This window comes from Gymnoscopelus braueri, assembly GCF_963280865.1.
Source record: "Gymnoscopelus braueri genome assembly, chromosome: 12".
Lineage (NCBI taxonomy): Eukaryota > Metazoa > Chordata > Actinopteri > Myctophiformes > Myctophidae > Gymnoscopelus > Gymnoscopelus braueri.
The window spans coordinates 12,791,686-12,804,547 of NC_137614.1; the positions used below are offsets into that span (position 1 = coordinate 12,791,686).

General features: G+C 41.1%; 1 protein-coding gene across 1 annotated transcript; it reads left to right on the forward strand.

Annotated features, from left to right (window-relative positions):
- Nucleotides 1–330: 330 nt before the first annotated feature.
- senp1 (SUMO specific peptidase 1) lies at nt 331–12,795 on the forward strand. The gene is made up of 18 exons (XM_080444427.1): nt 331–810; nt 1,625–1,683; nt 1,787–1,983; nt 2,094–2,175; nt 2,734–2,929; nt 3,055–3,208; nt 3,324–3,442; nt 4,521–4,798; nt 5,031–5,094; nt 5,448–5,486; nt 5,592–5,676; nt 7,406–7,552; nt 8,170–8,301; nt 9,412–9,615; nt 9,705–9,784; nt 10,455–10,539; nt 10,889–10,984; nt 11,083–12,795. The coding sequence occupies exons 1-18, from the start codon at nt 662–664 to the stop codon at nt 11,143–11,145; spliced, it is 2,229 nt and encodes a 742-aa protein (XP_080300553.1). The 5' UTR covers nt 331–661; the 3' UTR covers nt 11,146–12,795.
- Nucleotides 12,796–12,862: the final 67 nt, after the last annotated feature.

The following is a 12,862-nucleotide window of genomic DNA, read 5'->3' on the forward strand; positions in this document are numbered from 1 at the left end:
CATGTTGTGGTTTTGAATGAGGAAGAAGCGGGAGGAGGCAGAGCTTTCATTTCATCCTTTTTATTCTTTAGCGAGTTTTAAATGCCGTTTTAAGGCATAATAATACTTCGAAAATGTCCAACAACAACAACTCCGAATCGCCGTTGTTTTCAGAGCGCGTCGGTCGCCAGTGACCTGCTTCTTCTTCTGCCTGGAATTTAAACAGAAGTTAAAAAATCAGCTTGGCTACAGTGGGCTAACTGTGGCTAACCGTTAGCTTAGGTAGCTAGTTAGCTAAGCTAGTTAGCCTAGCCGCGCTACCTACTAGCCAAATAGACTCGAAAAGCTACTAGCTGCTAACTAGCTAACCGTTAGCTTAGGTAGCTAGTTAGCCTAGCCGCGCTACCTACTAGCCAAATAGACTCAAAAAGCTACTAGCTGCTAACTAGCTAACGGTTAGCTCGTTTCGTGGGGAAAAGAAGCATGATTATATGATGTGGCGTGTGTTTTAGCCAGTTAAACAGCCACGGCTAACCCCCTCGAATGACGTGTGTTTTTTGGCCCCGTTTTTGTTTTTAACAAGCGGGACCAGAAGAAGTGCGTGTACTACGAAGTGATTTATTTCTCAACTGGTGGTGGTGGTGGTGGGGCCACTTTAGAACTTTTCCCCTGAAACACCACCATGCTCAATAAAATCTATGAATGGATAGGGACCGGTATCGCCAACCTTCGCAACGGGGAGCCACTGGCTGCCGACCACCGGACAGACGATGCTCCCGATGAGGAGGCACCTGGAGGGGGTCGGGTGAGCAGGAAAAGACCACTTGAATGGTATGTGTTTTTATTAGTGTGTGGATCATCTATTGATTCTATTCAACAAAGTTTGGGCTCCCACGCTTCATCACTTAGCCTTGGATCGATCGATTGAATACTTTATTAACAGTTCGCAAAAAAAGCACAGAAAGTATAGTTCTATTACAAAAGGATGCTTAAAGGATTAAACCCAAGAAAGCACCAGGGGCTTGTTTCCATTGGGGGTTCTGTGTATTCAATTCATCGCAACATTTAATGACAGACAAACATACAATACCATGCAAAAACATGATATAAACGAGTTGTAAAAAAACATGTACAGTAAACAGTTCGGGGGGGAGGCAATTCTGGTGATAGATCAACCCATCAAGACTATCATAAGATGTATTTGATACATTTTGACATTTGTATATCTATGATCAGAACGAAAGTAAAAGACAGACTCGTTCAAATACATCTATGGTAGTCTTGATCAAAGGCTACCTCATCACATGAACCAGTGGTACTCAACCAGTGGTCCTTGAGGGGGTGGGGGTCCCCAGCCGAACTAATAGTTAGGAACCAAATTGACCCTTATGTGTCTCTAACTCTGATAGTGTACAAATGTACACTCGAGTCTCAGAGTTTAATGAACATTAATGATGATGATACAGTGTAGATTGGGAACCCGAAGAAATCCAAATGGTTGAGTCCCTGGCATATCTTTTCGAATGGGGGTCCGTGGGCTAATATGTGTCAATTTGGGGGTCCTTGACGCGAAAGAGGTTGAAAACCACTGACATAAACCAACAGTAAACATAGCTTTTCTTTTTACTACTTCTTCTTTAATAAGTTTGGAAGATGGAGATGACGTTGTCCAAGATGGCTTAGCAGCGAAGAAATCCAGAATGGGTAATAATGTCAAGACAAACACAATGCCCATACATCTAATTTCTTAACCATACATAAAGCATGTTATGTTCATATCATTTTCACTGATATTGTCGTGTACCAGGGGACCTCATTGACACGGTCAAGATTGCAGCTGAAGGGGTGAAAAGCCATAGTTCTAACGTGGCCACATGGGTGAGGAACATGAGCCCTGCGTTGAGGAACATACTGCCTTCTTCTCCTGGTCCTCCATCAGCTGATCTCCAGCCACTTCCATCAACATCAGCAGCACCAGCAGCAGCAGCATGGGAAGGGGAAGAGGTACCAGAGATGTTTATGTTGCTTTTACTTGATCATGTTGCACTTCAAATATTGGTAACGCACAATTCTGAGATGTGTGACTGTCTGTATTCTTGTATCGTTGTTTTAAGAATGTCAATAAGAACTCTGCCTCGCTGGATGAGACTTTTGCGGCTCCCTCGACAACTCTGCTGTGGAAAACCACCAAACCTGGTAAGAATGTCCTTGGCGATGGAAATACAGTTTCTTGTTCAGTGTGTGTGTGTGTGTGTGTGTGTGTGTGTGTGTGTTTGTATTATATATATATATATATATATATATATATATATATATATATATATATATATATATATAGAGAGATGGATAGATGAGAGAGACTATGGATTTCCACCCAGAGTCTTATATTTTGAGTATTATTCAGGCAGTATTATTTGAAAATGATATGCAGAAAAGCATTGTCCATACATTGTATAGGTAAGAATGAAGTACCTCAATTACCCACCAAGATTGTTAGCTGCCTGTTCATATAACTACTTTTGGCAACAAAGGTTATTCCAATGTGAATACCATTAAGCATACTGACTGTCACACGTTAATTCTGGTATGTACACATACGTAAGCATCCAAATCAATATACACAAAGAAAATGTGTAAATACATATCTAAAGAAATACCAAATAATAGTAATAACCACAATATCTATTATATAGTATAAATAGAGATGTATTCTCACAGAGAGATGTAATTCTTGTACCTCTTTATCTTTGACAGTGGAACCCTTCCGAAATGAGAAGACATTTGTGGGATCTAAAGTCTGCAGGCGGCAAGCGTGTATGAGCCTAGTGCACCGTGAAGTGCCCAAAACCAATGGGCACTCAGTCAGTTTGCCTCCCTCCTGCACCCCCAAATTATACCCCTTACCACGTCTAGGCAGACCCCTCAACCTCCGACCGCAGGGGACAGCAAGGTATGCTGCTATGCTCACCATTTGAATATTTATCTTGCGTGAGTCGTTAACATGCCAGAACAGTATTAGTCAATGTTGGTTGTTGATGTTCGTTTGTTTAACAAATTGTCATTTTATTTCCACAGCCAATCAACTGCTCATGGTAGTGGTACAAGTGGCAGCTGCTACTCCAGCATGTATGAAAAAACCTTCCCCATCAAAGTGGTGCAGAGTCCCACACACAGCAGCACCTCCTCTAGCCGCCTACCTGGGTCCAGAGCTCGTTGCACTGCACAAGAGGTTAGTCATCGGTTAGTGGATCATCAGGTGGCTTTGGATTTCTCTTATACCCTTATTGTAGGCTAGCACTTAACTCTACATCTCATTGGCTTTCCCTTTTTTTGTTTTGGGCCAGTCTATCCATGAGGAAGAGAAGGAGGTCTACCGACAGTTGCTGAACATGGTCTGTGGTGGTCAGTCGTCTCTCCACCACAATGGCAGCTCGCACACCATTATGCGGTCGCACAGAGATTTGTAAGTAGACCTGCATTAAAGGAACTAATGCATAACTATAAAAATGTATATGTGTGTAGGAGGGGGCCTGAAGGCATTCAAGGCATACCAAACGGAGAGACTCCCTCATCTTTTGTTTGATGAAGGTCTGAGGACCAAAACTTTTTTATGTTTTATTTGCAAGTATGGACATTATGTATGGAGTCTCTTTGTTAAGTACACATACATTACCCATGCTATGTTTTTACAACAACTTAAATGTCATCGAGTGTTAAGGCCATTGCACACTGCATGTAGAATTGACGCAATGTATCCACATTCAGCCTGCTCCCATGTCTTATTTCATGGTTCTCAATATGTGTTAAATGTAAATTTTGCAGCTGGAGCAATTAAAGCCTATGCTATTACAAAGTCATCCATTGTTTCCTATCTGGCTGATGTATTATATATATGTGTCCTTGATTCTATAATATTCAGATTGTGAGAACATGTAATAAAGCCAAGGGTGGGAACAACATCCTCATGTACATTGACTATATAAGTAAAATTACAGTTTTGTCAGTTCTGCTATCTGACCAGAACTCTTATCTTTTACTGTAGACTATGCATGCGCGTCTGCAACTGATCGCGGCCCTCATCAAGTCACCATCGGCCAATGTGGCCCTTACCCCGAAATGAGTTTGACACCCCTGCTGTAGAGTATAGTTAATATTGCTGGGGCAGTAGTTTGACTATTATCTGTTTTTAAGGACTGATTCATTTCTGGATTGTCTAAAAGTGAATGTCCAGCGAGTTGAAAGGTGACTTATCATGGGATTAGACTACTCGTATTTTTGTTCTTTTAAATGACACAATTTAATACCCCACTCATTTGAAGGATTACACAAATTATAGCATCTTTGATTATTCATGTTTTTATGGTAACCAAATGGTGACGTCAGGCATGCACAGTTTACTTGGGTGTCTTGTTATAATCAGAACAATGGATGCAAAGATTCTTCTATGGTGTGCAGAGAAACGACAACGCAAATCAGTAATACAAAAGATGGCTTGGAGAACACTGACCGCCGTCGTGATATCTGTCCTGCCCTCCTTTCAGCACCAGCTTCCTGAGCACCAGTCGTCGGCTTATCAAGGTACCTTGTGCTACTGGGGCAGAAGGGACGCCAGAGGGACCCAGTGGACCCCCCAGTCCACAGGAAATATCAAGCCAGGGTTCGAGCAGCCTCCCCAGTCCGGCGGCGGCCTCTGGTGGGCCAGGCAACCGGACATGGTCCCCAGACTCTGTCCTCCGTCCAAGTGGAGCAGATACCCAGCATTCTGCTCCTTCTCCAGCTGCCCTGCAGGACACTTCGTCTCAGGACACGCAATCATCTGGTGAGTTTCTCATCTCGTTGTGTTTACAGTTGCTGGCAATGTGAGCTCTTTAGGAAAATACCATTTCATGATGTTTGTAGCTTCAAGTCGAGCTGTTTTGTATAATGTATGAGTTCATTATAATTATAAAAACCTTTCATGCATAGACTGCTCTAATGTCAAGCAGATACTTGAAAGCAGTTTACATGTTTTGTTCAACACTTAACCATGTCACGTTGTCTTTTCTTTTCAGCTTTTGATGGTGATTCTGTAATAATCGTGAAAGAACAAAAGGGTAAAAAGCCAGATACCTCAAGGTTTGTATATGTTTTGACTAAATGTGATCATTTTGTAATGCATTTCTTTTGACACCTCCAATTCTTTTACAACTTTATTGAACAGTTTGTATGTTATAAACATGTACATAGCATACAAAAAGATCCCATAAAACGTATACAATCCCCCCCTCCCCGCCTTAGGCTCCAAAAACACAAACAAAACAGAAAGCAGTGGGTCAAAAATGACAAATCAAACACAACTTTAGACAGAGACACCTTTTCATCTCCATGATGCAACAGGGACTTCCACATCCAGTTTTTCCCACATCACCAAACAGTATGTCACTTGCACTTTATCACAACTCAATTCGATTGTTTTTCTGTCTCTGCAGTGTGCCATGTTTCCAAGCCGAGTTATGGATCAAAGAATTGTGAGTGCATTCTTAATGTTGTCTTTATTTAACTCCACTATGGAATGATATTGAGTTGGAAAAGCTATGTGAAAAAAAACAATAAGGTATGTTTTCACATTGTAGGACTAGCATGTATGACTCTCGCGCACGGGAGCGACGGAGACAAATCGAGGAGCAAGAGGCTTTGGCTGCCCAGCTGCTAAGACAGGTGAGTCAAGAAAGAACTACATAAACCGTCTAATAGATCTGGTTTTAAGTAACTTGTCAATATACATTTATGCTGATTTATGAAAACTTCACATTTATGGCTGTTGAGTTTGGGAAAGTTTGCTTCCATTCATGTTTTGATATAGGTCAGGCGGGTGGAGCAGGTGGTAGCAGTGATAGTTTTGGAGGGGAGGAAGAGGTGTGTATCATCAGTGTAGCAGTGGTACCGTATAGTGGTGGTGGTGGAGGATCTGTCCGAGATGGACCATGTAGAGCAGGGATTCCCACACTTTTCAGCTCAAGACCAAAAAGATACATTTGGTGTCTCCCCAGGACCCAAACGTACACAAATAAATTATGAAGCCCTATAATTTTTTTTTTGAAAATAGCCAGTCCACAAGCTCACAACATGTCACGATGCATGCAACATGTTATGATCTTGTAGACCCGCTATTTTCACTATTTGTGGGAAGACTTTTTCCACAAATAGGGGGAGGGGGATTTCAGAAATTATTTTTAACAATTTTGGGATTTTTTGTCTGATGGTTGATGGTGTCAAAAGCAGGGCTGAGGTCAAGAAGGAAGAGGATGTCGAGTGTCAGAGGATAGCAAAGGTTGTTACTATGAAGGCAGTCTCTGTGCTGTGTTGGGTCCTTGGTTTTTGGGACCAAGGTCGTTGTGGATTGAGTTGATTCTGTCACGTAAAACTGAAAGGAAATTATTGCATTTGTCAACATTGAAAGAGTTAGATAAAGTGTCCATGGTTTTGAGGAGTTTGTTGATGGTGGACAATAGCACTGTTGGGTTGCCATTGCCGGACTGGATGACTTCTGAATAGCAGGAAGAGCGTGTGGTGTTGAGGTGTCTTTATATAGCTGCAGGTGTTTGTAAATGTTGTGTGTAGGATCTAAGGTGGTGTAACTCAGCAGTGTTCCAGGGGGCAGTGTGTGTGAAGGAGATCGATATGGATTGGTCCAGAAAGGAAGAGGGTGGGGTGTGCAGGTAAATATTATTTGGTGTGGGAGTCATTCTGGTTGAAAGAGGAATCGGAGATGACCCCAAAAAGCATTAAGGTTGGGCGATATGCCAAAATATGCCAACATTTTCCTATCGGCCCAAGAATCACTGATTGACGCTATATTCGCACTAGAAAAGCAATAATGTGAGAACAGCTCCCCAGTCCTTTAAGCTCGAGTTAGTACAGCAGGTCGCGTACTAACGGTCGGTTGAAAATAACAGATCTACAAGCTCACAACGCATCACGGAAGTGATACATTGTGAGCTTGTAGATCTGCCATTTTCAGCACACGACCCCGTCGTACGACGAAGTATACATTCGGCTGTAACATAGTGTTGGGTTGCTATAGTAACTTGACTGCACGCTGTCACTGAACAAACCTAAATCAGACGGCATGACTGTATTTCTGTCAAACAGGAAGTGACTGTGAGGAAGATGAAAGTCGAAACGTCAGTTATCCCTACAAAACAATAAAACACGCGCAGACCAGTCTAGTGCTCCAGTATATGTTATTTGGGCAGTCTCTGCTGAAGTGCCCAGATATTATTTTCTCTGGACTTGAGGTTCTTGAAAATGTATTTCAGCTTTTCATGGGAGGTGAGTGCTGTGTTGCCACTGCCGAAGTCGGAGTACCACTTTTGTTTTAATGTAAGCCAACCTTAAAGACTGCTGTTGTCATTTCTCTAAACCTGCTTGTGTTCCTGTCCCTCAGCGTCTATCTGAGGAAAGCCAACTTTGTACAGTTGTTGAGGTCCATGTGCGAGTTCCTTTGGAAAAGGAGGTTCCTCTTACTCCTGTCACTGAAGAGCCAGAGCCAAAGCCCTTGGAAGAGAAACCGGAGTTCCCTGAGCTCAATGAGGTATTGTACTGTTTTAGTGTCTTTAATTGGCATGCACAGCTCTCCTTGTAGGTCTAGTAAAAACTCCTTGACTACAGTTTACCATTAAAAAAAATCTAGTTTATTTTTCATTGTATTTTTGTGGATGAATAGATATCCACAACGCAGATCAGCATTAGATGAGTGCAGTCCTTTGAAAAAGGCAAAAACAATATTAGACCTTTTGAAACATTTGAAGCTGCTACCAAAAACAACTTGGCTCACTCTTTATAAATGTCCAACCTTTTTATGCCTACATATGAAAATGGATTTAATATCAGATGCAGCTGCAAGCCTGTGTGTGTGTGTGTGTGTGTGTGTGTGTGTGTGTGTGTGTGTGTGTGTACTGTTGTACACCAAGTTGGCTTCCATAATGCGATTTCACCTGGTGAACAGGAAAAACTAAGTTGTTTTTTGCTATGTAACTTACATTTTTTGCAATAAGCATTCAAATAAGTGCTTTCTTAATTTTTGCATTTATCCAAGAAACTCGATTAATCTTCAGAATAATCAACTAATGACTTGATTACCAAAGTAATCATTAGTGACAGGCACTTTTTTGTGCTGTTCCTTATCACATCTGTGCTGTGTCTTTGAAGGAGATGGAGGAAGACGTGGACATGGCGATGAGAGGAGGCAGTCCACATGAAGTGCTCAGTGAAGGTTTCGGACTCAGCCTCACACGCAAGGACCTGCAGACACTCAGCAACCTAAACTGGCTCAATGATGAGGTGAGAACACATTACCTCAATGGTACGCCGGACAAGAACAGTTATGTCAAGTGTCTTAAGCTGAAGTACCACCCAAATCAAATCAAGCTTTATTTATATAGCACATTTACAAACAGGCAAAGCTGAACCAAAGTGCTGTACAGGCAAATTTAAAAACATCAATGCAAAAACAACAGAACAAGTTCACAAAATATTTAGGAGCAACAAAGGAAGACACTTTTTAAAAGACAAACACAAACAGAAATACGTATAAGTGGAGGTTACATTACATACATGGAAATTAGATGCTATTAAAAGCGAGGGAAAAGAGATGGGTTTTAAGTTTGGCCTTGAAAGCACCGATCGATTGGGGGGATCGGATGTGGAGGGGCAGGCTGTTCCAGAGTCGCGGGGCCGTGGCCGTGAAAGAGCGGTCACCCCTAGTCTTTTTAAATTTTCTGGTTGGAACTTCCAGCAAAAAATGTTCAGCAGACCTTAATTCCCTGGTTGGGACATATGGTTTTATAAGTGCGGAGAGGTAGGATGGAGCGAGCCCATTTATTGATTTATAGATAAATAAAAAGACCTTAAAATCTATTCTAAAATTCACGGGGAGCCAATGTAGAGAGGCAAGGACAGGGGTAATATGCCCAAGGAAGTTAGGTCGATGCTCTGCAGATCTGTTTACATTCCATGGGCATGAAAACCCTGTCTTGATTGGTTGAAAAAAAACGTATGGAGGAAGTACACACAACCTAAGTCCCATCCTATATACAGTACACTTTCTGCCATAGTTATATACCAGGCTTTTCTGTGAGATGAGAAACTCCTGGTATGAATGATATGCCATTGGTAGTTGCATTTCATGAAAAGGCTTGCTCCTGCCATGCCATATAGGCCTACAGTAAATAGCGTTTTTAAATAAATCTCAAGGTTTATTTGTCTCTCTCTCAAGACGGGTACAAGTAGCGAATCGTTGGTGTGACATGGTCCACAAGACTGTGCAACATCAGTGATACAATATACACAAGATGATAAGAATAAAGCACTCATAATTTGTTACTCATCAGTCACTCACCGGGCGCTCTTTCAACAGGCTCATGTTTCTGTGTTTTCTGTTCTCTCTTCCAGGTAATTAATTTCTACATGAACCTACTGGTGCAGCGCAGCAAAGGCCCCGGCCTGCCGTCAGTCGAAACCTTCAACACATTCTTCTACCCCAAGCTGCGTAGCAGCGGCTACTCCTCTGTCCGCCGATGGACCAAGAAGATTGACGTCTTCTCCGTCGACATCCTGCTTGTGCCTGTCCACTTGGGGGTGCACTGGTGCCTCTCAGTAAGTCATCATTAGTTGTGGGACTGTAAGTTTTAGCTCATGCAGTGATTCATGCAGCACTTTGTATTAACATTGATTCTCTTCTCCAGGTGGTGGATTTACGAAAGAAGGTCATATTGTATTTTGATTCCATGGGAGGGAACAATGAGCAGGCCTGCAATATCTTGTTGTAAGTTTCAGTGATAGGCTGGATAGCTGAAATGCAGTCCACTGTGTATTGTTGATTTTGACAGCACATTATGATTTAGTTTCAGTCATAGTCTTTTGAGTAAAATTCCATTTAGTTTTAGTCATATTTTAGTCATCTGAAATGTTTTACTGTTAGTCTAGTTTTAGTCGACTAAATATCATAAGATTTTAGTCGACTAAATCTACAGTTGTTTAGTCGACTAAAATGTATTTTGGTGGTGCCTTGATGGCGTCGTAATGGCTGGTTTTACACTTGGTTGCATGCTGAAAATAGCCGATCTACAAGCTCACGACGCGTTGTGAGCTTGTAGATCGGCTATTTTCAGAGTGCAACACCTGAGCGCAACCAAACATACTTGTCTTAGTTCTACTGGATATCTTCTCCACTAGTCCCTCCCTAACATTTTACTCTAGTTTTATTTGTTGAGGAAATTGTCAGTATATTTAGTCATCAGTCATCATAGCTTAGCTTTGATTTCGTTTTTATTTCGTTTAGTCAGTGAAAAAAGGTAGTCGACGAACATTGTTTGTCATAGTTTTAGTCGACGAAATCAACACTGCCACTGTGTATTGCTTTGTCGAGAAAATGTACTTCAACAGAAGCCTGGCAAAGTAATCGGGACCCCTGTGATTTAATTCTGTGTCCATAGAGATTACCTGCAGCAAGAAAGCAGAGACAAGAAGGGCAAAGAACTGGATACCTCCGACTGGAGTGTACACAGTAAAAGACGCAATGTAAGTTGTGACCTGTTTGGCAGGATTTAAAGTGAATTATACAGACGGGAGTTTCTGCCAAGCAATCCGACCGTTCCAAGATGCAGCATGGATAGCTGCGCTACATTGGTTGTTAGACCCACTTTGATTGGTGATATCTTATGTCCCGCCTTTTATTCTTATATATTTGTATACTGTAGAAGAATATGAAATTTGTACTGACCGTACAGACTGAAACTTATACCACTTCCCACTACTGCTGACACTAATTGGCATTGCCTTGTACTGTTCTTGTACTTGTCACATTATTCTTGTGACATCAATCAAAGTTGAACACAAGTTTCAACTAGATCTTTATCCCCCATATTAGGAAATCCCTCAGCAGATGAATGGCAGCGACTGTGGGATGTTCACATGCAAATATGCAGAGTACATCACCAAAGACAAGCCAATCACATTTACACAGGTATGCACAGTTGACAACAGCAAAAGAGAAACTTCCAGTGCATCAGTGGATGCTGGTGAAACATGTCTAACATGTCTTTTTTTCTTTCATATTTACAGTCACACATGCCCTACTTCAGAAAAAGAATGATTTGGGAGCTTCTCAACCGGCAACTTTTGTGAGGTCATTGAGGTGGGCCTGAATTGGCACAGATGGCTCAGTTAAAATAACGTCTTGTGGTGCTGGCCCCAAGCCCATTTCAACTGCAGGATTCAGTTCACTCTTCTCTGGGGAAAGACTCACCTCCCTGCGCCTTCAGTTCTGGAGCCGGCTCTGCCATGATACCAGCAGTTCTTAGGTTAACCTGACTCTTGGCTGATGTGACGGGGCCAGGATATAAAGCACTGCCTCTCAGCACTCTCCTTTCTTGTTTCTTTTGTTGATGCATCACCGGCAAATCAGTTTCACAGCTGAATTTGGTGCACATTTTGTATTGCCCTGCCAGAATAAACTTGTTCCAACTTAAAGCGCAATAATACTTTGGTAGAGTTTTGGGTCGTGCAGTTACCTTGTCATGATGTAACTAGTCCAACTAGCGAGATATCTGGCTGCATTGATTAGAAAATGATATATGTGGCACATGAACAAATGCAAACAGTTGATTCAGTCAATACATAACGGAATTATTATTATTTATATTAAAAATGTCAACTTCCTGTTGATTTTACTGTTTGAAGATCGGATCCATTAGTCCTGGTCTTCTTCCTCATACAAATGGCTAAATCAAACCGAGGTACGGGGTATTGTGATGATATATATTGGCAGAATCTGCTTGCTTTGTTTTTGTTCATTTGTGTGCTAAAAGAGTGACATTGAGAGCTGCGTCACTATACAATGTAAGTCAATGAGGTGATTGGATTATCATTTTCTAATCAACGACAACGGAGTCAGATTCTCACCATTGGGCTAGTTATATATCATGACAAGGTAACTACACAATCCCAAACCTTTACCAAGTTGTCAATGCGCTTTAACAAATCATACTCTGGAGTATAGCATTCAGAACCACAGTGCATACACAAAAGTAATATGTTAATGTTTTGTCATACATGATTCCAGTGCATTGAGGTTTTCTTCTTTTGCTGAAACCAATGCTTAAGAAAATTGAGTTGTGCTATGTTCAAAAGAATCTTATTTAAATGTAATATTTTCCTGGAGTTGTAAACACCCAAGAATCTAATGAATGAATCATTATTTATGGGATGAATGACTTCCAAAGCTTTAATAAGATGTAATGAAACTACATTGTAAGGCAAGGTGATATACGTGAAATGTAGAATACAGCATGTATAAAATCTTTATATTTGGACATCCACATAGATCTTTGCCTTATAAGATGAACAATTACATCCAATTGAGCATTATTTATTTCAGCTGTTTGTTCAGTATGTATAAAAGTTTTCAAATGTATAAATACCTCAGAGTATGGTTTGTGGTGATTGAGCAGCATGGGTGACAGTACCTTTTGATGTACTGCCCTGCTGCTGAGTGTAACAGCTGTCTAGGTTACCCCAGAATAGCTTGTTAAAACGTATTGCCATATCCTTCTCCGTGAGTCTTGATTCTAAGACTGCAAGCTGAGGTTCAAAGTCTATTTTGTTTATTTGAGAGAGGCTCTTTTTTCAAACAGTTTGTAGGTTTATGCTGGATATAACTTTGTACAGTTAAAAGTATACAGCCTCGTAATGTATTTAAAATACATTTTATACCATTTTCGTATCTGTTTTTTATCTAGATTAAATTCCCTTTAGAAATAAATTCATGCATTGTGATTCCTTTCCTGTGTATTTTTTCATCGTATTAATGATTTGAACACAACTCATAACTGGTGGAGCCTTA

Bases quoted from the DNA above. Each gene is read 5' to 3' on its own strand.
- senp1 (XM_080444427.1), top strand. From the start codon at position 662: ATGCTCAATAAAATCTATGAATGGATAGGGACCGGTATCGCCAACCTT. The intron at 8,302-9,411 runs GTGAGAACACAT...TCTCTCTTCCAG, and splicing joins TAAACTGGCTCAATGATGAG to GTAATTAATTTCTACATGAA. The intron at 10,540-10,888 runs GTAAGTTGTGAC...CCCCCATATTAG, and splicing joins TACACAGTAAAAGACGCAAT to GAAATCCCTCAGCAGATGAA.